The sequence below is a fragment of the Narcine bancroftii genome, chromosome 1 (genome assembly GCF_036971445.1).
Source record: "Narcine bancroftii isolate sNarBan1 chromosome 1, sNarBan1.hap1, whole genome shotgun sequence".
Lineage (NCBI taxonomy): Eukaryota > Metazoa > Chordata > Chondrichthyes > Torpediniformes > Narcinidae > Narcine > Narcine bancroftii.
The window spans coordinates 297,553,333-297,581,311 of record NC_091469.1 but is presented as its reverse complement, the minus strand read 5'-3'; the positions used below and the strand labels follow the sequence as shown (position 1 = coordinate 297,581,311).

Below are 27,979 nucleotides of genomic sequence, written 5' to 3'. Positions count from 1 at the left end.
AAGGGGAGGTGTCCTTGTACTCCTGTTAGGTAAAACATCATGAGATGGGACCGGAGAAGGAGTCACCCAGTACTAAGGAGTAACAGAATGCATCCTTGTACTTACAAGATAAGAGAGACATTGATGGATTGAGAGGCAGGAAGCTAGCAGGGAAAGGATAGCAACAGTTTAAGAGAGACATTGATGGATTGAGAGGCAGGAAGCTAGCAGGGAAAGGATAGCAACAGTTTTAGTCATTGGACAAGTAATGATATGATGATGTTCTAAGCATGTATCCAAGGGTATAAAAAATCACCATTTTGCTGATAACGGCAGAATGCATTCTCCGACTAACTTTGTTGGTCGCAAGTGTTACAATCCGGTAATAAAGAACAAAGAACCCTGATTTCGACTCAGCCTGGTGTTTGTCTCACTCATTCATGAACAAAGCAGACCTAACAGTAAGGGCTGAGTTGATGGTGGTGGAGGGTAAGCCACATTTGTGGAAGAAGGCAGACATTTCGGAAGACCTCATTTTGAGAACAGATGTGGCGGAGATGGAAAATTTGAGGGAAGGGAATAGAACAGAACCATAGAACATTACAGTACAGACAACACCTTCTAATCTGTGCCAAAACATCATTCCGCTAGTCCCACTGACCTGCACACAGTCCATAATGCTCCAGACCTCTCCCATCCATGTATCTATCCAATTTATTCTTAAATCTTAAGCTCATATTTACCATGTCAGATGGCAGCTTGTTCCACACTCCCACCACTCTCTGAGTGAAGTTCCCTCCAAACCTTTTCCCCTTTCACCCTAAAGCCAAGTCCTCTCATATTTATCTCTCCTAATCTAAGTGGAAAGAGCCTACTCGCGTTTACTCTTGTCTATACTCCTCATAATTTTGTAAACCTATATCAAATCTCCCCTCATTCTTCTACACTCCAAGGAATAAAGTCTTAACCTACACTTTGATATATGAAGGCCAGTTTGCCAAAAGCTTTTTTTAAAACTTGGCTTGAATAAATTTCTATATCATGCAAAACATAAAAGAAGTTCAAGTGCCTAGAGATTAAATAACTGGACCTCTCATAAAGTTAATTACAGTGTCTGACTTAAATGGAAACAGTCCCATATAAATACCTTTTAATAGCTCTTTAGTTAAAAAAACAATTACATCCAAATCATCACCCAAGATGATCAAATGAAGTTTATTTTCCCTCAGCAATGGGATTCTCTCACTGAAATGTGAAGTTCACAGAAATCTTTTTAAACTTGTCTTGAATAAGTTGAGCTACTTTCTTTGCTTTAGGCATGCATTTTACAATGGACAATCATTTAAATAAGGAATAATTTGCTCTTCGTACTCAGTTCCTTACTTCATTACTTTTGCCCCAATGATAATCTAATTTCCAAGCCCAGGTTTATATTCTCCAGATAGCAAAACAGAAGGAAGATTGTACAAAGAGTGTTGAACAATTGTATCCAAACTATAAAACCTGTATTCGTCCTAGTCCTCCCCTGTTGACTGGGTCCTGATGCAGCAGGGGACAAGAAATGCTGTTTTGAGTTTAGAAAATCTGTATGATTCTGGATTGAAAAGCATTTAATCTTTTAAAACTCCAAATATTTTTGAAAATGTATTACACAAATGAATTTCAACAATTTCATGCCAATGGGTGAAACATGTTATCAGCAGGTTCTCTGAATTTAAAGCCTGATTTTGTAAAGACCTGTTGCAGTGCTCAGTAATTTGCTCAGGACTCTGTTGAATAATTACTCATCAAAATATTCTCAAAATCCTCATATAAATGAGATCCTTTATCCAATAACATTACAGTCAAGTGATTTGGAGCATTTGTTGTTCTGAAACTTACCCATTTCTAGATATTCATCCACCAGACCATGGATGTTCATGGGTTGCAGATTCCAATCTTGCTCCCACTGAGGTAGGCAATTGTCTTTCTTTTCACTGTGACTAGCTTTCTTAACCTTCCTTCGTGACCACCAGTTCTGCCACAGTCTAAATTAATTCAGAAATTATTCAACTATCAGTACTCCATTCAGTACTAACAATGCAATATTTGAGAAACCACCTTTCATTCTATCATTTACATTCTCTCTCTTTGTCTCACACACACACACAGAGTTGCAGTTTATATTACAAAACAAATCAAGATATGTATATTGCTCTCAAAGCCAGGAATGCAGAGAACAAATAAAATAGTTTCAGCAATCTATTAAATGGTAACTCAGATTTCTGGGCTTCATTGTTTTTTTGTTTTCCAGATATGAAAGAGATTTATAACCACTGCATAATCTGGACAATCAAAAAGGCATGTTTGAATCCCTTGGAACCTTTTGCACTTTGCTAAATAGAATGATAGCAACTGATTCGTTAGCCTTTCTTGACACTAGGTGGTAGACTTTACAAATAAAAAAGCCAAGAAATTATTTCTGCAGAGAGTGTTGCAGAGAGTGTTTGCAATATGCAGGGGTGAGACTGTGGGCATAATTCTTTATGAGGAATTCCTCCTGCCACTTTCTTGCATGTGATGTGGCCGTGAACACACTGTTATCCGTGGGGTGACGTAAGATCAGCACTTGACGTACTTGCAGCACTAAAGTTCAGATGTAGGTGTGAATAAAGGGGATTAAGAGGAGAGAGAGGAAACAAACAACAATGGTGGGGCTCTGAGACACAGAACACATGCTGGACATGTGAAACGAAACCAAAAAGTGTGGGAAATGTTCCGCTGGTCTGGCTGCATCTGTGAAGAGAGAAACTACAAAGCCTCACATCAATGACTGCCGGCCCCACTTTGACAGGTCATTCAACCTAAAATGGTGTCCATGTCCCCCTCCTTACAGGTATCACCCAACTCACCATGCCCACTCTTTACGAGATCTGTTTCTCTGTCCATGGTAGCTGGCAAAGTTGGCAGGAGAAATATAATCCCGACAAGTGTGAGATGATGCATTTTCGGAAGTCAAAAGGACAGAGGATATAAACCATAAATGTAGGATGCAAAGGAAAATTGATGAACAGAGACTTCACATACATAATTCCCTGACTGTGGCAACACAGGTTGACAGGGTGCTGAAGAAGGTATGCCTCCTAGGTTGTGGCACAGGGTATAAAAGTTTGGAGATTATGTTGCAATTCACCAGCTCCTGGACTGAACTTGGAGGATGGTGTGCATTTTTGGTCACCACACTGCAGGAAAAACATGATTGCATCGGAAAGGGTGTAGAGGAGATTCACCAGGATGTTGCCTGGATTTGAGATCTTTAGTTGCGGGGTGAGAGTGATTGGATAAACTGGACATTATTGCATGGGCATCAGAGTCCATGTGGTAGCCTGATGAAGGCATACAAGGGTGGATAGTTTGAATCTTTCTCCCATGGCAAGGGAACCAAAAATTAGGGTGTAAATTAAGGAGAAAGGAGTTTCAACGAAGATCTGAGGGGAACATTTTTTTTATATATACACAGAGTGGTTGATGTCTAGAAGTCACTACCAAAGGAAGTGGTGGAATTAGATACAATCACTATGTTTAAGATAAAGTTGAATAGGTAAGGCATAGAACTTTGACACAATACAGGCAAGTAGAATGAGTGTAGCTAAGCAATAACTTTGGCATGGGCATTTGAATCTGTTCCTCTAAGAATTTAAGCACCTGCTTCTGTCCTCTCACAGGGATGTAAGCTTCGTTGTATCCTTTCTTGGGATCTTGCATTGATGCGCAACTATTCCCCTTTCCCTACCTCCCACCTGGGGAGAGCACCCCTTCAAATTCTGAGCCCTTTCAATTTTTGATTCTGTTCATGCACAAGTGTGCTGTGAAAATTATTTGCATTGGTTCCAGCGTCACAGGGTCCTTCATGAAAAATTGCCCTCTAAATATAGCAGCTGCTTGGTGAACTGAAGGGAAATGCTCAAAGTCACACGGAGTTCATTTTTAATTGGCTTATCAGCCCCGCTCATTGGTTTTTTTTTAATCAGACAGCTGAGGATAAAATAGAAATCTCACGGGTAGCCGAGCTCCATAAAGTTGTTCCACATTTGCTTCAGTACCATGATGATACCCATCTGCATGCACAGATCAATCAAACAGCCACTGGGATGACACTGCGCCAAACAGAAGAGAAAGATTCAGCAAGACGTGAACAGCACGGATGAAGGGGACGCAACTGCTCATTAAAACCAACTGTAGATGTAAGTATTGTTCATCATGTTGCTCCCTTAAGCAAATGTATTATGCCTTTTATTTAATTGCTCACAGAATTCAAGTGCTGCTGGCAAGGTTGGTGTTTATAGTTCAGCCCCACTTGCCCCTGAATTGAGAATGGAGTTACAAGTCACTCATGTAACTGCCAATCTGGGTTCACCTGTACAGGGCAGCACGGGTTAGTGTAGCAGTCAGTGCAGCGCTGTTACAGTGCCAGCGATTGGAACCAGGGTGTAAGGAGTTTGTACTTTCTCCCTGTGTCTGGATGGGTTTTCCTGGGCAGGGGGGTAGGGCTCCAGTTACCACCCATCTACTGGGGATTGCAGGTCGATTGGGTGTAATTGGGCAGCACAGGTTCGTGGCCTGTTGCTTGCTGGATGTCTGAAGAAAACTGAAAAGGCCAGATTGGACAAGAATAGCACGTTTCTTTGCCAGAACCAGAGTGCCCAAATGTGGCAGTTTCATCATTATTATTGATAATGTTACATTTTATTATTTTAATACAAGTTTTCCATCGGTCATGGTGGGGTTTGAACTCTTGCCTCTTGGCACAGGTCCCCTTTGTACTGATCCAAAACCAACTACAATGCTACTTCTGCTTCAGTGGACAACAAAATAAATTAACAAGTAACCCTATCATCTTAATTTCATAAACATAAAAATAGCATTAGATTCCAAATTTAATTAACACGACGTCAAACATTTGTGCACACCTGTATATCAGAGTTGGGAAGGTTCTCATTCTGACTTCATTCAGTTTGTGCGCGTGTGCACACGCGCGAGTGTGTGCGTGAGAGCGAGAGAGATTAAGTTCACACGACCTTCCATCAGAACGTAAAATATTTCTGATGAAAAGTCAGTGACCTGAAAGATTCCTTCCCTGCAGTGTCTGATCTGATGAGTATTTTCAGTATTTTCTGACTGTACAAAAGCATGTTGCTTTTGTGTTCTCATGTACTAACATGATCAACAACTAATCTGACTTTGTCTTCCATTGAAACAAAGATAGGGGTTGGATGGTGTAACACTCACAGATAGAGACACACCTCAGTGAAAATAAATAAATTAACAAAGAATGCACGTGTGCAGCAAATATTCCATACTTCAATGACCCCTCCAAAAACCGTTCATGCTCCGAGCCTTCCATAAACCTAAAACCTCGTTATCAAATTGGAGACAATCATTTACAATTTATAAGTATTATTTGAAGGACAAAGCAATTGTCAAATGAGCAGGCTTTCCGTTAATGTTCCTATTAACATTGGGTGCATTAATTACTGTGTACTGGAATATTCAATTTATTGAGGTACAGTATCAGTTCGCTCAATATTGTCCCCATTAAATGTGTGACTCGACCCAATATATTATGCATTCATGTGTTTGAAGTTGTTATTTGGAAAGTGTAATAAAAAAAACATTAAGTAAGTATCAATAACTTACTGAACTGCAATGGGAATTTAAATACAAATGATTAGCTCCTTCATGTAATGGTTTAAAATAATTATAAAGAATGATTCCACAAAATTCAAGACTTAAAATATGTTGGCAAAAGTGTTACTGTAATTCTGTGGATCAAGTAGCAATTCAAATGATGGTAGTTTACCTCTTCTAGTCTCCACCTGTGAAACAGCTTAGCATAGGCACCTGGTCGTCCTGCAAACCTGATCAACACAAAAGAGATGTTAAAACATAAGCAGCTGTATATAGAATTAACTGTCTCCAATAATCTAATTAATGAATCTGAACTTGTAGTGCATGTTAACTTTATTCTTCAACTATCATTCCTTTTGCTGTAAATCTCTCCTGTCATCACACCTTCTACCTTTCTCTTTGAATCCTCTCCTCTCACCTTTCTCTACATCTCAAAGCTCATTTACCTTTAGTTTCTCTTGGTTGGAACTAAAGATTACCAACCTGAAATGTGAACTCGATTTCTCTCTATGTGGATGTGAGCATTCCAGTACTTGCTTTAATACACATACACACATACCACCAGTTTCTCTCTCTCTCTATATACATACAGTATATTGTGTGTGTCTCCACGCATGCACACACACACACACAACATTTGGAAATCTGGGCCTGAAGAGACAAAATTATGAAGACAGTGCTTAAGAAACAGCAAGAGGATTTGAAAACTCTGATATCTTACAACATGACTCCAGTTTTATAGAATTCTAGTGAAAGGGTCATTAAAACCAGAGAATGGACTATTTGCCACATTAGACATGATTGGTCCAGAACTCAAATGTTTCTTTTGTGAATTAAATCATATCAATGTTGAATAATAATTAGCCCATGGCAAGGTCATAAAAATCCTATCACATTAGAGGAAGATGTACTAACATCAGAAAGGATGCTGAAGAAATTTGTAAGGCCTCCAATGGAGCTGAAGAATAATAGATACTTGGGGGGGGGGGGGGGTGGGGGGAATGACAAGCATGTGTCACTTTCTTCTAAAGAAAGGAGACAAAGGAGAAACTTAATTAAGGTATATGAAATTATCTGTAAGGTCAGAGAGTCAGGTCAAACGGAAAGGACTTATTTCCTTTAGCAAGATATTCAATAACTACAAAAGGGTACGTTGTTTAAGGTTTAGAAAAGGAGCTGAGGAAAAATATTTTCCTACTTGACTCATCAGGCAGAAACCTGGAAATGCTCTTGATGAGGCCAGAACGAGAGCTGGAAGGCAGGGTTGGCCTAAAGAGCTTATTTTGATTGGCAGGAACATAATGGGCCAAATGGCCTCCTTCACTGTTTTTATGATTTAATACATAGCCTTAGCTTCCTTCACATCAGGAACTGAGGAGAAATCACCAGTCAAATGTACAACCCTGTGCATTTTGAGTCGCTGTGGTTTGAAAATATGAGCCTCCTTTTATATGTTCTTTGTCTATTATGGAGCAAAAAAAATTAAAAAAAAATTAAGCCTCAAACTATTGCAGATCAGCAACAAGGTGATTTGCTAGACACTGGTACACTGAGTTACAATTTTTAAATGCTGGACCTCAGAGTATTTGGCTGCTTACATTCTGGGTGTCACTCCTTAGGTCATTAGTGGGTGTGTAGCACGGATGGCAGTCTCTTCAATCTGAGGCGCCTGCAAGCTCACACCAAGACACAAGAGAAACTTGTCCGTGAACTACTCTTTGCAGACGATGCCGCTTTAGTTGCCCATTCAGAGCCAGGTCTTCAGCGCTTGACGTCCTGCTTTGCGGAAACTGCCAAAATGTTTGGCCTGGAAGTCAGCCTGAAGAAAACTGAGGTCCTCCATCAGCCAGCTCCCCATCATGACTACCAGCCCCCCCACATCTCCATCGGGCACACAAAACTCAAAACGGTCAACCAGTTTACCTATCTCGGCTGCACCATTTCATCAGATGCAAGGATTGACAATGAGATAGACAACAGACTCGCCAAGGCAAATAGTGCCTTTGGAAGACTACACAAAAGAGTCTGGAAAAACAACCAACTGAAAAACCTCACAAAGATAAGCGTATACAGAGCCGTTGTCATACCCACACTCCTGTTCGGCTCCGAATCATGGGTCCTCTACCGGCATCACCTACGGCTCCTAGAACGCTTCCACCAGCGTTGTCTCCGCTCCATCCTCAACATCCATTGGAGCGCTTTCATCCCTAACGTCAAAGTACTCGAGATGGCAGAGGTCGACAGCATCGAGTCCACGCTGCTGAAGATCCAGCTGCGCTGGATGGGTCACGTCTCCAGAATGGAGGACCATCGCCTTCCCAAGATCGTGTTATATGGCGAGCTCTCCACTGGCCACCGTGACAGAGGTGCACCAAAGAAAAGGTACAAGGACTGCCTAAAGAAATCTCTTGGTGCCTGCCACATTGACCACCGCCAGTGGGCTGATATCGCCTCAAACCGTGCATCTTGGCGCCTCACAGTTTGGCGGGCAGCAACCTCCTTTGAAGAAGACCGCAGAGCCCACCTCACTGACAAAAGGCAAAGGAGGAAAAACCCAACACCCAACCCCAACCAACCAATTTTCCCCTGCAGCCACTGCAGCCGTGTCTGCCTGTCCCGCATCGGACTTGTCAGCCACAAACGAGCCTGCAGCTGACGCGGACTTTTACCCCCTCCATAAATCTTCGTCCGCGAAGCCAAGCCAAAGAAATATTATTAGTGAATGATAAGAATTTATTTTTAGGGGGAGGTAAAGTTAGGAAGTGTTGCACCAAGCTCTGGTGGCAGTTGGAAGCAAGCCACAGACTTTCCACATGTATGATGAAGGCAAAGTCCAGACCATATTGAACCAAGACACGTTGCTGCAGTAATCTAGTGGTTGAACAAAACGTTGCAAAGATTCTTTACAGTCCATGTCTGATTCTGGTGTGTGGTGCATTTCATCCAGGTCTTACGATTTCTCAGCTGTACTAATCTGGGCAGGCCCGTTGTGTCAACAATGAATAATTCAACTATGCATCACAGCCATCCCACAGCACTTCACCAATTAATGATTTTGAGACTGCATTTTATTCTGAATTCCTCCAACTATAATTTGCATTAATTAATTTTCAAATGTCCATTCAAAGTTTTATTCATATATTTACCCCAAAGTGGCTTTAAAGATTTTAGTTCAGAACTCTCTAAGACAGTGTTTCAAACCGCCAGCAATAATTAACTGAAAATAACAAAGATATACATTTCCTTGCACACAACCTGGTGAGTCAGCTAAATAGTGGTTCCACGATAACACTAAATTACTTAATAGGGCAACTTGTTCAAACACTTGCAAGTCTCAAGTGATCTTACTTAGATCAACTACAGTTGGACCTGAAGAGATAATCAGAGATTATTTACATGCAAGCATTAATTATGATCATTGATATTAGTTCACTATTTGTATGCCACTCTTATTATGAAGAGCATGCTTCCAATCGCCTGCCCTTTTGCATATGATGTGATTTCAGTGTCCACCCCCAGAGACAAATAGGAAAAATGCCAGCTAATTAGCAGACCTTGAGGATTTCCAAATTGTGACCAATGAAGTTCAGATTTGGTCTGGATAATTATTTTTCCCTAAAATATACTTAATTCATAAAACATATGGACAATACAGGTAGACGCTGACCTATGAAGCGGTTCTGTTCCGGGACTTGCATTGTAAGGTGAAATTATCGTAGGTCGGGGTCTACCTGTACTGATAATACAATGCCAGAAGGCGAATGTCAGCCCCACTCTTGCCGGCCGGGAGCCCGAGGTGGTGCTGGGTTACTAGGGGCAGGGGTGTCACATTTCAACCTCCGTTATGATTTGGAACGTATGCGTAGATTGCTGTGGCTCTCTCTCCCTCTTCAACATTTCTCCCTCCCCAGGGACAGCAATCTGCGCATGTGTTCCAAATCACCATTTTTAAAAAAACGCTGTTGGGTCCGACAAAGCACGATACAGGTAGACCCCGACTTACCTTTATTCAAAATGGATTCTGACTATTGTATCTTTGAAATATTGCAAGTCAGGACGTCGTAAGTTGGGGGTCCACCTGTATATGTCACTGCTCTGCCTTTATTCATTGTGGCAAACATGTATTTTCTGACAATATTTACATTATGGCAATTTTTCTTTTCCAAACATCCACCAATGAGAATTCTGGGAGGATATTGCACAGGGGCCAGTTTTCCAATGTCAGTGGTGCATGGACCCGACATCGATGGCTGTTTGAGGTGCCTGCACCAAGATTCAGTCTTCCTCTGCATTTTAAATGACATTTACAGCAATCACGTTCAGCTATCTCCTTGCACTGGAAGACCAGTCGGTAACGGGTAGATCAATGTGCTCTCTTTCACCGACTTGATGGTCTTCCAGCAGCGGTTGACGTCCACCTTGGCCTGCATGCTGCATACAGCATAATATACCGTGTCATGTGGCTGCTCGAGATGAACCTCGAAGATGACCACTGCACCCATCTCCATCCTTTATACACTCCAACATTCCTTGCAACTTCTTGAAGGCATTTGGGACACACCAGGGAGAAAATGAAGCAGGTGTACAATCTGTTGTTATCCAAAGGACAACCAAAAAACCTTTAGATAATTTTCTGAATTTTACCCCTCAGAAACATGTCATCTGATCAAGCACATGCCATGCACAAAAATACTACAGGAGTTCGATCCCAAATACTGACTCGACAATAAATATTGCTATAATTATACTCCAGAAAAAAAAGAGCTATTATGCTGTAATGGCAGAACTCAGTATTTCCCTACAGTGACCAGAGACTCATTTTAATTGGCAGGGAGAGGCCTCTGATCATCCAGACTGTCCAACAAAGAGCCAGTTCTTAATGCTCACCAGCTCTATCTGCAGGGTGCTGCAGATCTGATCCTCAGTCCGAGGCTGGCCGTGCCATTTCCTTTCATTTGACTATTACCATTATGCCTGGGATTTCAAGTGCAATTTCACTTGCTGGTTTCAAGCTGATTTCTGGTGTGTATTACAAGCAAGCCTTTTCATATTTACTATCAATTCTATTTTCCTTGGAGATGCACGAGACTGCAAGGAACCTAGAGCAAAAGATAAATTGCTGGGAAAACTGAACGGGTCGGGCAGCATCTGCGGAGAGAAATGACAGTGTGGAACCAGTGGATGACATTATTCGGGAGTCTATATTCCTTGGCTCCTTTCAGCTCGAATTTTAAAAATAGATTTTTCAGACCAACTTATTCTCATCATATCTGAGCATCCTCTTTCTGCTCTCAGCAAAATTAAAAAATAAATCTCAAAAAAAGCACTGAACCATATTTTTTTTTAAGTTGGAAGGATTTGCACCCTCAATGGCTCCATTACCCATTTGCATCAGCTTTTCATAGACAGAAAATTGCACACTATGATCCCATCCTACTTTTGAAGATTTGAGAGAAGAACTGATGCATATCTTAGAGATAATTTTGGAGCAGCCAAAAATATTTTCCCTGTTTACAATTTCTGCTTCAACCCTGACTGATTATTGATATTGGATATCATAACTTAGCTCTGCAGGAAAGTAGTTTTTCCTGTTCAGTGCTTGCCATGAGAAAGTGACAACAATCTTGATGTATGTAATAGATCACCAAGGGTAATGGTGATTCTACAGATTGGATCAGAACTGAGTTTGCATTGATAGAGTTCCAGCCAACAGCATGTACTGTACAGATACACATGTAGTAGAACTTTACCCCAATGAAAACTTTTTGAATCGATGAAGTCAATGGGGGTAACCCTATAGCATCAGTGTTAAAAGGTCTGCATTAATCACCGACAATGTTAAGTGTCGACATGAGCATTATCTTTAGGAGAATCGACCAGTAACATCTTGTTACTCTGGAATGGAACAACGATGCTTGGGAATTAAGTTTGACCCATTACTTGGAACAGGTCACAGCCATCAGTAAGAGAGAGCCTAAAACAAGCTGGCAGAGAGGATTCTATCGAATGTCTCACTTGATTTTCTAAATTGCAAATTTCTCTGCAAGCTCCTTGCTGGGCGACAAACCAAAGGCATCAAGTGATCAACTAATTTTATTTCAAATCAAGTTGATAGCCATTCAGCAACTTAATGTGATAGGAAGTTGCAATTAAATGCTTCGACACTATGAAGATCTGAAGATTTTTAAATGGTATCTAAGCCTCTACAAACTGGAATAGGAATGGTTTCTTAAAATAACAAAAAGGAGTATGTTAAATAATAAGGTGGCTAGAGTAGACTCAATGACTGGAAATTGATGAATCAGTATCAGTTTGCCGTGCACCTTAAATTTATGTTCTAAAATTAAAGCATTCTTTGATGCAGAGATAAGATGATTCACTTGGCATCAGTTCACTGGTAACTGCGGATACACTCAATGTTGGAATGTTATCCAAACATTTTAATGTCACTCACCTGCCAAGGAAGAAAGCAACATAGAAGATTGAACTGTTGAGGTTGACAAACTCAAAGAGAAACATTTTTAAAGCAAAGCTGTTCTCCCATTCTGACTCAGTCCGTGGGTGCTCTGTAACAAGACGTTTCTGTGAGTAATAAAGTATCCTCAAACAGATATTTTTACTATTTGTGGTTTGCAGAAATATTCACTAAATGTTCATTAACTAGTAAATCAATGATAAATGCCTAGCAAATTAACCAACGTCTTCACAGAGAAAAAATGAAACGGTTAATATTACGGATATTATCCTGAGAGAAGAACCAGATAGTTGTCGGTACAAAAAGAGAGGGGAAGTCACCTGAAATGATTGTAGTTGATGCTTCAATAGTGAATTCAAAAAAATTCAAGGCATCTTTTAAAATGATTTTCAGAAGTTCGTATTTCCATGAGCCCCATTTCCATCAATGATTCCCATTACGTCATCAGAAGACTCCATCATTAATGAGAGGTGATTTCCCTTTATCAATCTCTGCTGGCTTTCTCCACTCAATCAACCCTTGTTCAAGTGAATGTTAATTCTATCTCAGATTGATTTTTAAACGGACTTCCTTGCAGTCACCATGTGCACCCTGACACCCCATTTTTGAGGAAATGCAGGAACTTTGTTCTTTTAGAAGAAAAAAAAGTTCACTTGAAAGATTATTCTTCTGCGTACAAACGTTTCGGTCAGGAGACCGCATTTACTCACCCCAGTTTGTCAGCATCCGTGCGACTTTTTCATAAACCTTAAAACAGAAAAAAAAGCTTGGCATATGAGATGTTCAACATCATAAATGTTGAGCTGCATACAATTTTAGTTGTGAACATTAATGTGTTCTTTATGAAATTACTGTGTTCTTTCGACACTGCAAAATATGAGCAAAACAATACTCCCCAAGGCCACACTCATCATTAGGGTTAACTCTCCTCTTTGTATGAGCTTGGATTTACTCTGAATCTTCCAGAGTTCGAGCTGAATTCACTTAGTTATACATCATCTTTCAATGCTTCATTTTCTCGACTAATCACCAGGTTTCAGAGTTGAATAATTTTCATAACTTTATCATGCTCATGTATCTGCAACTTTAGATTTTTTTTTTGCAAGCCTTTCCCTCCAATAAAAGTAGCAACAGTGTGGGGTAATAACACTTACCACATTCAAAGACATGATAATAGCAAAGTTGATGCAGACCCCAGAGCCAGCTGTGGCAAACTGCCAATTTTTCTTCACAAACTCCCATCGGAAAGATGCAAAGAGCTCCATTGTCACGAGACGATACAGAACCACACCAAAGACTGCAGCCAGGACCAGCAAAATCTAGATTTAGCAGAAGTAAATAACAAGGTAGTTGCAGAGGCACACCCCACATGTTGACATTTCTGCACTTCTGATTGTGACAAGTCAGAGCAGTTCGATGCTTAAAATTGGACAATAGACAATAGGTGCTGGAGTAGGCCAAATAGCCCATCGAGCCAGCACCACCATTTATCGGATCATGGCTGATTTTTATCTTTCAATCACCAATCCCAGCCTTATCCCCATAACCCTGAACTCCCCTGCTCATAAGAGCAGTTTGGTGATGAGATTAAAGATGCAACGTCTTTCTCCACAAGCAGTCAAAATATTCAATTGAGTAAAGATTGAAGATCACGGGGTAGGTCACATTCTCTTTTGGATTTAGTTTGATCCAAGCTTGGAATTGACTTGGCCCTGTTATGAAATTGGATCTGCCACCAGATTGGTGACATTTCAATGAGTATTTAAAATTGGTTTGATATCGGTTAGGATTGGTCTGATGATAATTTTCAATTGATTTGAATCCAGTTGAGGTTTGGTTTGAAAGTAATTTGATACTAATTTTGAGTTAGTTTTTATCAATCCAGGGTTAGCAGCAGTACTGGATGTCAAGTTAACCTCTGTGCAGGTCCTCTGTTACGCCGCTGCTGGGGAACTGTGACAAGGACCCTTGCATTCTTCTCCTCACACTCTTAGTCAATCCACAGTCTTCAAAGAGGTGGGCGACTGTCTCCTTCCAGAGTCGTCTTGGGGGCAATGTGCATTGGAGGATAATATGCCACCTGCACGGGAAGGATTTGACTGGAAGGACTCCGCTCACTGCCAGCCAGGCCAGATCCTAGTGAAAGATGCCCTTTGGTCTGCCTGACACTCGCAGCACACTGAGATGTCAGTGAGGGAATGCTGCTGACTGGCACATTCCAGCTCTGTGGGGAAGGTCAACTGATTGACAACCGGCCAGGTTGGCTGGTGGTCGTATCACCACACATACTGCCTGGGGTTCATTTAGTAATATGCCCAGTGAGTTCACAATTTTGCAGATAAGGACTTACCCCTAGTGAAAGCCACCTCTTTTCCCCTGTCGATAGAGGCCCGAGCCGCCAAGTGGGCAGACCTGTCACCTTTTTCTCCCACACCTTTGAGGGCCCTGAACTCTCGCACTTCCTCATAGACCCAGGCCATTGGAGGCACGACCTGGCCAGAAAAAGATTTACCCTGCTGACTGATCCACTGTTTGACCTGCTGAGTTTCTCCAGTATTGTGTTTTCACTTGAAATAAAACAAATAGTTTGGGATGAGCATGAAACGAGTTAAGGATTAGCTTGATGCTAACTGAGTACTGGCTTGGAGTTCTTTAAATGCCGGGGGTTTTGCTTTTGTTCTGCTCACTGGATTGTATTTCAATGCAGCTTTGTGCGGGATGAAACATCAACATTTGTGAAAGAAACACGTTAAATATGGATAAATGTGATCTAGGATCAACTCACGGAAAATAATACAGCAGATTGAATGTCAAGGCTCATTAGACTTTTAGCAGAGAGTTTCAGGGAAGCCACTTCAATTTTTAATCGATATGGGTTCCTGATATGTGAGCAACATTATTTGTTCTCACTTTCAGTTTGCCAGCCAAAAGTGCTAGGGAACATGAAAGTGACAGTAAAAGGACTTACCACAAATATTTTCCCCATAAATGTAATATCACTGAATTGTTAATGAATAAAATCAATATAGAGCAAATCAATACACCATCTCCCCAGTAAGAAGCATAAAACATGACGTGTGAAATCGAAGGTGGCTGAATATTCTGCTGCTTCTCCTCAAGTCAGACACACACTAGTTCACATTAAATCATGAATCCTCCTGATTCCTGATTCGATGAGAAGTCATTGTCCTGAAACGTCACTAACAGTTTTCTCACTGCAGATGTTGCCCTGACCGGCTGAGTTCCAAAATGATCTGGTTTTATCTCTGACATTCAGCATCTGCAATATTTCACTTTCATCCAGCCACTGTTATGTTGCCCGAGAGCAGGGTTTTCCAACCGGGGATGCGAGATTGCATTCCAGGGGGTGCGAGATAACACTTCAGTTTTTTTAACATATAAATCCATACTCCTTCAATTTGGATAATATGTCGGATGATGAAGAGCTGAAGGAAGATCTTATTGAACTGCGCACAAATCGTGTTCTTGAAATGCAGTTTGAAAGCAAAACTTTGGAACAATATTGGTGTTCGGCAATGGACATGTTTCCAAGACTTTGTGAAAAAGCACTAACTGTGCTCATCCCATTCGTGACGACATACTTATGTGAGTCTGGATTTAGTGCCCTTTTGTCAATCAAGACAAAATCTAAAAATCGCTTGGGTGCACAGGCAGACATGCGGGTTGCTATCAGCAACAAGGTGCCACGTTTTGAAAAACTCTTTAAGCAATAAACAGGAACAAAAGAGTCATTAAATTTAAATGGGCTTATGAACATTTGAACATTAGTTCTTTAATTTTTTTTTAAGAAATTTCATGCATGGATGAAAATTTAATTTTTTTGTAGGGCTTATGCAACTTTTAATTTTTAATATATTTTCTTTTCCATATATTTCATTTTTGTTTATATATTATTAAAAATTGATTGTACAAATTTGTTTTGATTCTTAAATGAATTATTACTTTAAGGGGTGCGAGAACATGTTAAAAAATTTTAGGGGTGCGGGCCATAAAAAAGGTTGGGAACCACTGCCCCAGAGACTTCAAACCAACCTCAATAATATCAATGCACAAAGGATTTGAAGTCAGTGCACAGTGCAGCAAAATGTGGAGTATAGCTGTGCAGAGAGGGATAGTACATCATGAATCTGTCCAAAAAAACCTAACGCAATTTCAACTTGGAACACTTCTAGCACTTTAGTACCTTCTTTCAATACTGAAAGGAATTTATTCTACCTCAGTCTAAACTGTTAGCTACTGTCATATTTTATATGCCTGCTTATGTATGTACTAATAAGACACATTGAGAGCAGAAGTACACCAGCCAGCCCCTTCAACCTGCTCCACCTTTCAATAAGATCAGAACTAATCTGATCGTAAACTCACCTCCACATTTTTGCCGTTATCAAAAATCCACTTTCATCAACCTTATTAACCTGATTTATGTTGTTCTTTGAGCAAGAAAGTTTCAAAGACTCTCAACCTTCAAGAAAATCACCCCGTTTCTTTCTTAAACATGCAAACCAATAGAACTAAGTTCTGCAAGGAACTTATGGATGCTCTAAATGGAATGCTGTAATAGAACTCAGCCTAATCCTGGGAGATAATCAAAGGTCCCGCGGAGTACAAACAAGGCTGAGACAATGCATTAATTTTCCTACATCAACCAATGAAACTAAGATCCATTGTGTTTCACTCCCTCATAAACATGGCACATAATCCAATTTTAAGGAAGGTGCTTCAGGAGTGGTGTCAGACCTATGCACATGAATGGTTAGAGCACACCATGACTGCCAGTTGCCTTGAAACACAGTGTTGTAATTCAAATTTGCAATTTAAAAACAGCATGAACACTGAACAGGGAAGCAGGTCTTGGCTGACTGAAGCAGGCCTGCTCAATGGTCTTTTCATGCATTGTCTCCAGGGATCGTGCTGTGGAAAACAGTTAAAGATTTGGTTCTGTAAACAATTTCTTTGCATGCTGCAGGTGAAGCCTTCAAACGACTCTGGTGCTGTGCCAACCTGGTCACTCTACTCCCCTCCTCAGTATCTATTCTGTCACCTGACCAAACCAGTCCACAGATATAGCTATGACCCTTCACTCTGTCCTAACCCACCCCAGGCTGAGGTTCATTGACACAATCATCCCTCAAAGGATGGTGGATAAACTGTCTTCGCTGGGACTCAACACCTATTACTGCTACTGGATTCTAGACTTCTTGACTGAAAGGCCACAGTCAGTCTCAAGTCTTGTCATGTTGAGTGCTGACGCACCTCCGGTCTGTGCGCTCAGCCTGTTACTGACTCAAGACTGCACAGCTCAGTTCTAACAGAATCATCAGGTTTCTCAATGAGTTAGCAGTAGTTGGCCTCATTAACAACAGCTTACAGAAAGGAGGTTGAAAGGCTAGTAAAATGGTACGAGAACAACAACCTGAGTCTCAGTGTGAACATGACAAAGGAGATGATTGTGGACTTCAGGAGGACGAAGGTCAATTAATTTCCAGTGCACATCAAAGGTTCCATTGAGGAGAGAGTGGAGAGCACAAAGTTCCTTGGTGTTTGAATAAAAGAGGAACTATCCTTGACCCACAACATCTCCTCATTATTCAGGAAGGTGTAGTAGTGCTGACACTACCTAAGGAGATTGAGGAGGGCAAGGCTACCATCCTCCACCTTAACTAACTTTAACAGGGAAAAAAAACACAGAAATGCTGGAGGAACTCAACAGGTCTCGCAGAGTCCATAGGAGGTAAAAATATATAACTGATGTTTTGGGCCTGAGCCCATACCTTGACAAAGTGTTTAGGCCCGAAATGATGGTTATATTTCTTTACCTCCTATGGACCCTGTATGATCTGTTGTGTTCCTCCAGTTTTTACGATGATCACAGTGTCTGCAGAATTTCCACGTTTCAACCTTTTACAGGAGTACAATTGAGAGTGTCCTGTCTGGCTGCATTGTATGGTGGCTGTAAAGCACTGGACCATACAGAGGATCATCAAAATGGCCAAGAAGATCATCGGGGTCTCCCTTCCCTCTATTGACAACATTCACTGGGAGAGTTGCTTAAATAAGACTCAAAGATGTTTAGCAAACCTTTTCCATCCAGCACAGAGTATGTTTGTAAAAATACAGAAATGCTGGAGGAACTCAGCAGGTCACGCAGCATCCATAAATATCTTACCGATGTTTTGGGCCTGAGCTTCAAACAGTTTCACTCATTACCATCAAGGAGGAGGTGAAGGAGCATCAAAATCAGAATGCCAGGCTGGGAAATAGTTTCTTCCCACAGGCTGTGAGACTGATGAACAGTATCCTGTAACTGAGTGAATCATCCCAAAATATTTATACATACTTATTTCAAATAACAACTTTATGTATTTACAATATGTGATTATTATGTGCTTTGTGTGTGCCCGTGGTCCAGAGAAACACTGGTTTGTCAGGTGATGCATGTTCATTCAGATGACAATAAAGTTGAACTTGAAAACAGGGTTCCCCTTGTATATGAAATGCTGCTCGATTCCTGTTCTGATGAGAAGCCACTATCCTGAATCACCACTGCTGTTTTCCTCAATGCAGCTGCTGCCTTACTTGCTAAGTTCGAACATTTTCTAGATTTACCTCAGACGGTTAACATCTACTACGCGTCACACACCTCCGTTCACTGCTGCTTTGCCACTGAGGCTTCAACCCAGCAGTGTTCACCCCAGATGTTAGCGTGCAAAGGATTTGGGGTCAGCGCAGTATCCAGTGTCTGTTCTACCAATTTTCATATCAAGTTATTACCTTTAAAGCAGACACAGCAATGCAGTCAGTTAAGCTACTGGTTCACATCAATAGTAACCTGGGTTCAATGTAAATGATAAGTAATTTTTTCCATGATAATACATACTTTCAATTCATTGTGCCAATGTGATATATTAAATTCAGTATCATCTTTCCAAGTACCAGCAACACATTGACGCGCTACTGATAACACCAAATGTACAAAAGCAATTAGAATTTTGTCCAATCCCATTCCCCTTAACGAATAAAAATTTCCCAACAAAAAAAAATTGTTGGTTCTAACGGTAATATGAAATTATATAATTTTGAAATTATATAAATTATATATGAAATTATATAAATGATTGAACTTTAACACAAGTCCAGAGGTTTCTTCTCAAACTGGAAGAACAGCACCTTGCATTCCATCTTTGCAGCCTCCACTTCACCAATTTCCGTAAGCCCCCTCGCCCGGTCTCTCTCTGTTCCTCATCCTTCAGTCACCCTCTCTCCAGCTCCACACCCCCTTCCTTCTCCTATCAGGAAGCCATCTTTCTCAGCCCTTTGCCCTTTCCCCATCACATCTCAGCTTCTTTCCCTTCCACCACCCCATCTCCATCCACCTATTAGGCCCCTTCTGCCTGTGTTCCTCCTCCTTTCTTCTCCCCCGCCGTCCAACATTTTTATCCCGGGGTCTGCCTGATCTGTAGATTTCCTGAAGAAAGGTTTGGGCCTAAAAGTTCGACAGCCTTTTACCTTCTATTGACGCAGTTCCTCCTGCACATTTGTGCACTGCACCAGACGCCAGCATCCGCAGATTTTCAACTACTCATTTCTCTTCCCTCATTGGTACTTATTAAGACATTTGTCCTGGGTTAATAGAGTCAGCCTCCTCTTAGTTATAAGGCACAAAGTTTTATTCACCAAATAAAATCTAGAGATTGAACTTGCATTGTCACGACATGTTAAACATCAATGCAATAGGGTACCCAGTTTGTAAAGAATTTATCATTTTATTCTCCCCTGGCTGGGAGAAACCTTTCCAGATTCCCGAGCAGCAAGCTGAGAAAACAATAGGACCAAAATGACAAGCCTGGAAAGGTAGTTCACCAATAAATACAAAGCAGAACCGATTAACTGAAATCAATCTACACTTAATACTCTTGCATGACCCACCTTAATGGAATACTAGGCTGCAATTCAACCTTGCAACAAGAAGCACAGGAGAGTATGGGAGATCAGCATTAAAAAGCAAACACAAGTTTAAGTGAAACAAACAAGCAAGTTTCAAGATTCCTTTCTTGTCATGGAATAAAGACAGTGCAATTTTGCCATTGGCAGAAATTGACTGAGTACTTCTTAGAGCCAAAGAAAGAGAAACAAGAATCCCCACAGATTAATGCCACCCCCCCCCCCCCCCACCCCCACACAGAGTCCAGTCCAAACCATCAGCAGCCCGAGCTCCAGATCCAAATCTCCAACACGATCAGGAGACATTCAGCACCCTCTCACATCATGGTTTCAATACCTGGTACCTCTTCAGCTAGTCTTGAGTCGGTCTCCAGCTGTCTGGCACCTGGTGTGAATTCCTCAACCACAGTCACCAGCAGACTGCGCTGGTTCATCACCTCGAGTTGTCGGTGTGTTCTTCGGATGCAGAACCCCTCGTGACTCCACTGTCATGGTCACCATCTCCTGGGTCATCTCCTCTGTTACTCCTTCTCAAGTGTGTGTGTGTGGGGGGGGGGGTGGGGTGGGGGTGTTCTCCCCATTATCTAGTGCCCTGCACCAATCCTCCACATCTCTGGAGTCTGCAACACCTTGTGGCCGATGCCAATCATAGGTGGCAGCTCTTGGGCACCTCTATTAGCAGGCCATTTAAAGCCTATACTGAGTTAACGGCAATGGGGGTGGGCAGCTGGACCTCGCAGGGGCACTTGCTTTCCACTCCCTGCTCTCTCTGGGTCTGCACCAGCAGCAGCACTGCCATTACAGCAGGTCTGCCAGCACTGCTATTTTCACAGCCAATTATGGCAGTGTCAGCAAATTGTTAAAGCTTCCTATCCCGGGACAATGCACAGCAAATTAACTGGGATACCAGTGGAACAGGGGCATCTGCTTGTAATTCACACAGGTTCCGGAGAAACTCAGCAGGTCCCGCAACATCTGTAAGAAGTAAAAGATAACCAGCATTTCAGGCCTGAGCCTTTTGTCAAGGTCTGGGCAAAAAGCAGACAGGCACCTGAATAAACAGGTGAGGGAAGGAGAGGAGAGAGGAAGGGGCAGGGGGAGGAACACAGACAAACAGACAAGAGGTCATTGGTGGGAGGAGAGAAGAAGAAAAATATAAGAATTGATGGAGGAGGGGTTGGCCCTGCGGGTGGGGAGCTAGAGGAAAGAGTACAGAAGGAAAGATTAGGGGGAGCCGTTTAATGGAGACTGGAGAAATCAATGTGATATCAGCTGGTTGGAGAATGCCCAGACAGAATATTAGCTGTTGTTCCTCTAATTTGCGGGTAGCCCCAGTTTGGAAGCACACAAGGCCATGGATAGTCTTATCTGTGGGGGAATTGGGTGAGGGGAGGTCTATCCACCCATCTTTTCATTCAGGAGCATGCCCATGTTTTGCTCATACCTTGATGAAGAGCTCAGGCCTGAGACGTTGATTACCTTTTGAATCCTATCAATGCTGCATAACCTGCTGAGTTTCTCTAGCACTTTTATGTATTGAGCACAATGTTAAGTCATTCAACTAATTGCAATTAAACAGGAAAGTATACAAATGCTGTGATTTTAGTTTAATACAGAAAAGTGATGGAGAAACTCAACATCACGCAGCATCAATAAGAGGTAAAGGGTAACCAACTGTAAACGAGTATCTGCAATGTTTAGTCAATAAGTAAAATTATACTGTAGATGACATTAATAATGTTGCATTACCTTTAATAATCTTTCAGAATATTAATAAAGACTACTAAATCCTTACAGACATGCAAAGCTATGATATTTTAAGTTAGTGGAGGAAATATCAACAATCTAATACTTACTTCCATAACATCTTTCCAGTTGTTCAAATATTTTTTTCTGAGACGATGGCTTTTGAATTATAGAACGGTGTGGTGAAGGAAACAGATCAGTAAAACCTTTGCATCCCCTCAAGGACTTACCATGAAGAATATTCCTGAGACAGATACAAGCAGCCTGCTGAGTTTATCAACGAATGGTTGGAATGGCTCTGGTTTACCCGTGATGGGATTAACACGTTCTTTTTTAGAATATTTTGCTTCAAACTGAGGACGAAGTTCTTCCTGTCAAAGGAACGGTTCAACAGAATCATTATTGGGCATTTTAATATATACTGTCAAAAATGAACATGATCTACTGGCCTGCGCAAAATAAGTTCTAATTACTGCTACCGTGCTATTAAACCTGTCAAGAAACACCCTGATTCTTGTGTAAAAGCTCTTCTGAAATAAAACAATACTCTTGTTACAGCAATTTGGATCTTTATCAAATGGACTATAATGTGGAATCAACTTATTTTAAACATCTCGTGAAATAGGATGAATAATTGAGTCATACCATTAACTTCTATGGTGCTTTTGATTCTCAAATGATTTAATGGAAGAAAGGTCCTCTACATTTTCCTGAACCTTTAAGAAGTGAGGGCTTTGTTGGGAAAGACCATTGTCTAGAGTCCTTCCAGAGGGGAAGCCCCTCAAAACAAAGGAGAGGAGAATAACTACTAAAGGGACAAATAACTACACAGGGACCAAGTGCCGCGTGGAAAATTAGAGAATGTATGAATGTGAGTGTACAGCGATGTAATGGTTGAAGATAATAATGAGGAGGCAAAAAGACAGCAAAGCTTTTTTATGCATATTGTAATAAAGTTTATTTTTGCAAAACAAAATTACAGGAAGGTGTCAAAACCTCAGGAAGCACATCCCGATGTCCCACCCCCTAGATCAGAGGCATTTCAAAATACACTCAATTAATTTTAATGATTTGCAATGTTCGAGAATAAATTCAGGTAAAGCACATTAAGCTACTGTAAATTAATTAAAATCAAACATACAGGGAAATAAAGAAAAACAAATTATCTTCACCTACCTTCATAACTTGATAACAAACTCATACTCATTTAAAGATTCTTGCTTGTGCACTTTTATTGATTTTATTTTTTATTCTCTTTGTATTGCCCAATTTGTTTACAGTTCTTTACTTGTTTATATGCATACGCTGTGTGTAGTCTTTTTGTTTTGGACTATCGATTAATTATGCCATGTCCGCAGGAAAAAAAAGAATCTCAGTGTTGTATATGGTGTCATGTATGTTCTCTGACAATATATCCAAAATCAAAAGGACTAAAGTTGTCAAGTGAATTGGCATCTGACTTCCGTGTGTTCAGTAGCCTTGTGCCATTCTGTTCCACCATGGGAGATATTGCTTGTCTGATGCAAGGAAATTATTTAACTGGCAGGTGCCAAAATCTTATCAACATTCACCCAATCAATATGCTTCCTGAGAATGAGGACCTGCCACAAAATTTTCTGAACTCACCTCTTCTTCTTCCCAGTCAATCAGATCCCAGTTATAAGTAAGAACTGCTCTCCGCCTTTTCCAGAACTCCAAAAATACCGTAGCTGTAACAATACAAAAACAAACTGAATCCAAAATGTCTGGTTATAGAATGTCTTTACAAAACTCAGGATATCTCAATGCACTTCAGTGCCTTCACACTTGGATCGTGCAAAATGTAGCCCGTAAGTGGGCTGAGTAGGATTGGTGACTTCGAAACCAGTATCTTCTCTACCCACCACTGGCATCCACGCTCCTTCTTTTCCAAATAAAAACAGTTACCACCTGGAATTTATGAGAAACGAATGGGTTAATGTAACATACCAGTGAATATCCTACTTGCTCATTTTAAAATGTGCTTGGTGGTCATTTGATAGTGTAGGAATGAATAGACAGGAAGCAAGTTATGAATGTTTATCCTATGTAAGACTGAGAGAGCTTCAAGAAACGTCTCCTGTGGGAAATAAGTTGGGAAACACTTAAGTGCATTCAGTTCCAACGTGTACATTTCCCATTGACTACAAGAGAAACAAGTTTGCATGGGCAAGTATGACCTGTGGCTAATGCTACTGGTTGTGCTTGATTATGACAATCAGACACAAATTTCATATTTTGGCAATCTTCAGCCACCTGTGAAATTAAAACAACCATAAATGGAGGAAATCTGGAATTTCTGGAATTAAAAAAAGACAGGTCAGGAAGTATCTTTAGAAAGAGAATTCAGGCTGAAAAACGTTCACCTCCACACTCCCGTTACATTGTTTTTAATTATGAATATTCTGTGGTGGTGGAATATCTCAGCATCAAATTGCCTGAATACGCCTGGGATTGTCTGATCTCTGAAGCTCAGAAGGCACAGTACTGGTCAATACTTGATGAGGGGAGACCGCATAAGAACACCAGATGCTGTAGGTTTTCTGTGAGGGGAGTTGGACAAAGTGGAGACCCTCTGTCTGCCTTATGGTAGGCAAAAGTTAAAGAATTTCATGTATGTGACATTCTAAACGTAGTATTATGTGACAATAATGAAACCTTTATCTTTACCTTTCATCATTTACTGCAGATGAGTATGGGTGCTATCTGAATCTGATTCATCATTTGTTTCCACATCCCAATCACACTGCACTAACAAGGACTTGAATCAGACCCAAGGACAGTTTGAGAGCAACGACACAGAACTTGCTCTGTTCACACTACAAAGGCTTCCACAGATAGGTATCAATGATAATCAAATGATGCTGGCAAAATGCCTCTCAATTAATTCTGAATATTTCAAGGTACTCCCTGCACATACTTTCTTTAAAAAGACAATTCCACATCATTAAAATTTACACACAGTTCCACGTATTACATTTTTAGTAAAAGGCTTTGACAGGGGCAGTAAGCCTATACTGAAACTAAAGGAACAAAGCAAGCAAGAAATTGTTGTTTTCTTTTGAAAGGTTAAAGCTAATTATTTAGAACAGTCAAAACTGCTGCCAATGTGAGGACTTATCTGTGAATTTAATCAATGCAGTGATATTTTACCATTATGTTTCCTTCAAACGTATAACCTTTAAATGGTGTACACATTAAAACACGCTTTTAAAAACAATTTGACACATTCACATTCCAGTCCAAAAAGATGTGGCGCTAGGTCAATTGAAGATTCAGGATTGTTTTATTTTTACAGAAGCAAGGCAGAAAAAATGGAGTTAAAATAAAGGTCAGTCATTATTTAATGGAATGGCAGAAAATGTTCATGGAGTTGATTGAGGAGTATTTATTCTTATTGATTTGTAGATATCACAATGAAGTAAAAATGGGTCAAAGGAGTGCATGACATCCAGAGAAGCAAGATTGAGATTGCCTTTATGACAGAAGAATTGATTCTTATCTTTTCAAAACATACGCTGACTAACAACTAAATGTTTCCACCAAAAGCAACACCCAGGCAATTCATTACATTCTTCTTATAATCAAACTTTTACACACCCTCATGGGGGGAAAAAAAATTCCACAATTGTGCAAAAGTCTGAATTAACGTACAAACCCTTGAGGTATATGGATAGCTCCTTTTAACTCTGCTGCAGGGGGGCATTAGCATGAACATCAATAACGTTAACAGTGAAGTGACCTGCAGCCCTTAATGGCTGATCTCACAAGAGGTTTGATAAAGGCCAAGGAAGCTGCCCCATTAAGATGTCGGTCAGATGAAACAGTTGTTGAGGGTGGGGAATAAAACACATTTTAGGAGGTGGAAATCAAGAACAACAGTTCAAACAATGAGCTGCTGGGGGAACTCCGTGGACCAAGCAGCATAGAAATGGTAAGTGAGCATTCTACGTCAGGATCCTTTATCCAGACTAGTTGTCACACTCTTGGGCTGTAGGAATATTAGGTATTGCTCCTCTAGTTTTCTGTGGCCTCACTATGGCAGTGGAGAAGCCAAAGATGGAAAGGTTGGTGTGGGATGAGAAGGGGTGTTGAGCATAGAACTTTACAGCAAACATTGGCCAACAATATTGTGCTAACCTATATAAACCTATTCTGCCACAATCTAAACCTTCCCTACCCCACACCTATAAACCTCTATTTTTCTTGGCCGAGTCTTTTAAATGTTGTTATTGTACCAGCCTCCACCACCACCCCCGGATATGCATTCCAGGCACTCACTAATCCTTATCACTAAACTTACCCCTTCTCTAAACTTTTCTCCCCTCTCCTTATGGCCTCTGGTATTTGTTACTGGCACCCTGGGGAAAAAAAAAGTGCTGGCTGTCCGTGCCTTTCATAATCTTATTGACCTCTATTAAGACCCCTCTCATCCTCCTTCACGCCAAAGAGAATAGAGAGCATAATGCTATTACAGCTCCAGAAACCTGAGTTCAAATCTGGCTAAGTCTGTAAGGAGTCTGTTCGTTCTCTGCGTGGGTTTTCTCCAAAAGGTAGAGGGTTGTCGGTTATTTGGGTGTAGTTGGACAGCACAGGCTTAAATGTCCAGAATTGGCTTCTATCATTTTATAAATAAAATAAAAAATAAATTGCAGAAGCCCTAGCTGTTTACCTTGCCTCCTAAGACACATTTTCGAATCCAAGCAATGTCCTCTTAAATCTCTTCTGCTCCCTTTCTAATGAGGTGACTGGAACTGAAACTAGAGTTTTTAGAGCAGCACCTCACGACTGTTGAACTCAATTCCTTGACTAATGAAGGCCAGGATACCACAAGGTTCTTAATTATCCTGTCAACCTATATAGCAATGTTGTGAGATCTATGGATTTAGATACCAAGATCCCTCTGTTCTTCCACATCATTAAGAATGGCATGCAACTGGGAGTTCAGTATGGCCATTACAGGCAGTCCCTAAGTCTGCACTTGGTCTTAGCGATGCAGAGGGATGCCACAGCAGGAGCACAGAATGCAATAGATGAGGCTGCAAGGGGTTCACATGCATCTTTGCCTCACCTGGAAGGTTTGTTTCGTCTTTGGATGGTAGAGAGGATGGAGTGTAACAGATAGCATTGCTCCGCTTACAATTGCAGGGGAAGGAATTCTCAGGGTCATCAAGAGGTGGTTAGGGAAAGATGAGAGGAGTGATGGAGGGAGTGATCCCTGTGGAAGGGGGAAAGGCACGGGAAGAGATAGATGTGTCCAGTCCTGGAGTCTAGTGGAAATTACAGAGAATCCTGAGGGTAGTGGGGTGCAAGGCAAAGAACAGTATCCTTGTTCTAATTGGAGAGTTGCTGCTCAATGACATGAATACTGAATTTTACAGCTTCAGGGAACAACCTTCTGCAAGACTTGTTTTACATTCCCCACTGCTTTAGCATTTTCGCCCTCTTCCCTTCTGACTCTCGATCCATCCATTTCCCCTACAAGATTCTTCCCCCTCTCAGGTCTACCGGTTTCCATCTGTCCTTCATTAATACCTGCTTCCATCTGTTTTCACTATCACTGCTTGCCCAACACGTCTCATATTATCACTTTCTCTTCTTATCGATTCCAGGCATGGCAGTTTTTGTCTCCACTTATCACCCGGTTCCACCCTGTTTGGCTCATTTTCCATCTGACAGCTTTTTTTTCCCCACCCGCTTGCCTCTCCCTCTCTCCCATTCTCTGACACCTGCCAAACAACTGGCTCTGTCTATCATCTTTCTCACCCAGCCTACAATGGCCTCTGTCCAATCATGGGTCATGCACATTGTGAAGACCTGATTTTATTTGTCAATTGTCTTCCTGAGCAATTGAATTATGTATCACATGTATTGTAACATTACACCACATGACACAATTTACAGGCCAAGTTCCTTCTCCTGTCTTTACAAAGAAATCCAATCTAGCCTGCATTCTTAATGGAAGGCTTTGTGTATTGTTGTGGTTTTAAATCAAGCCGATGACATAGGCCACTTCTACCTTACTGAAAAACTTTGGCCAATATCCCTAACAATGCACTTGTCATCCAGTAAATTATAATTGGCTGAGCAAGGTGCTGAACTAATTGACTGAACAAACGAGTCTACATCACA

The 27,979-nt window shown here is 41.0% G+C and overlaps 1 protein-coding gene across 1 annotated transcript in view; it reads right to left on the bottom strand.

Moving 5' to 3' along the window:
* The window catches only part of ano3 (anoctamin 3), a 344,977-nt gene that overhangs the window by 36,707 nt on the left and 280,291 nt on the right, over positions 1–27,979 (bottom strand). Inside the window, exons 14-21 of the mRNA XM_069905103.1 lie at positions 23,456–23,538; positions 22,060–22,200; positions 13,276–13,440; positions 12,832–12,868; positions 12,101–12,212; positions 5,819–5,876; positions 4,018–4,115; positions 1,861–2,006 (exon numbers count right to left, since the gene is read on the bottom strand). Of these exons, the coding sequence (XP_069761204.1) occupies positions 1,861–2,006; positions 4,018–4,115; positions 5,819–5,876; positions 12,101–12,212; positions 12,832–12,868; positions 13,276–13,440; positions 22,060–22,200; positions 23,456–23,538 (840 nt within the window). The remainder of the gene's footprint in view (positions 1–1,860; positions 2,007–4,017; positions 4,116–5,818; positions 5,877–12,100; positions 12,213–12,831; positions 12,869–13,275; positions 13,441–22,059; positions 22,201–23,455; positions 23,539–27,979) is intronic.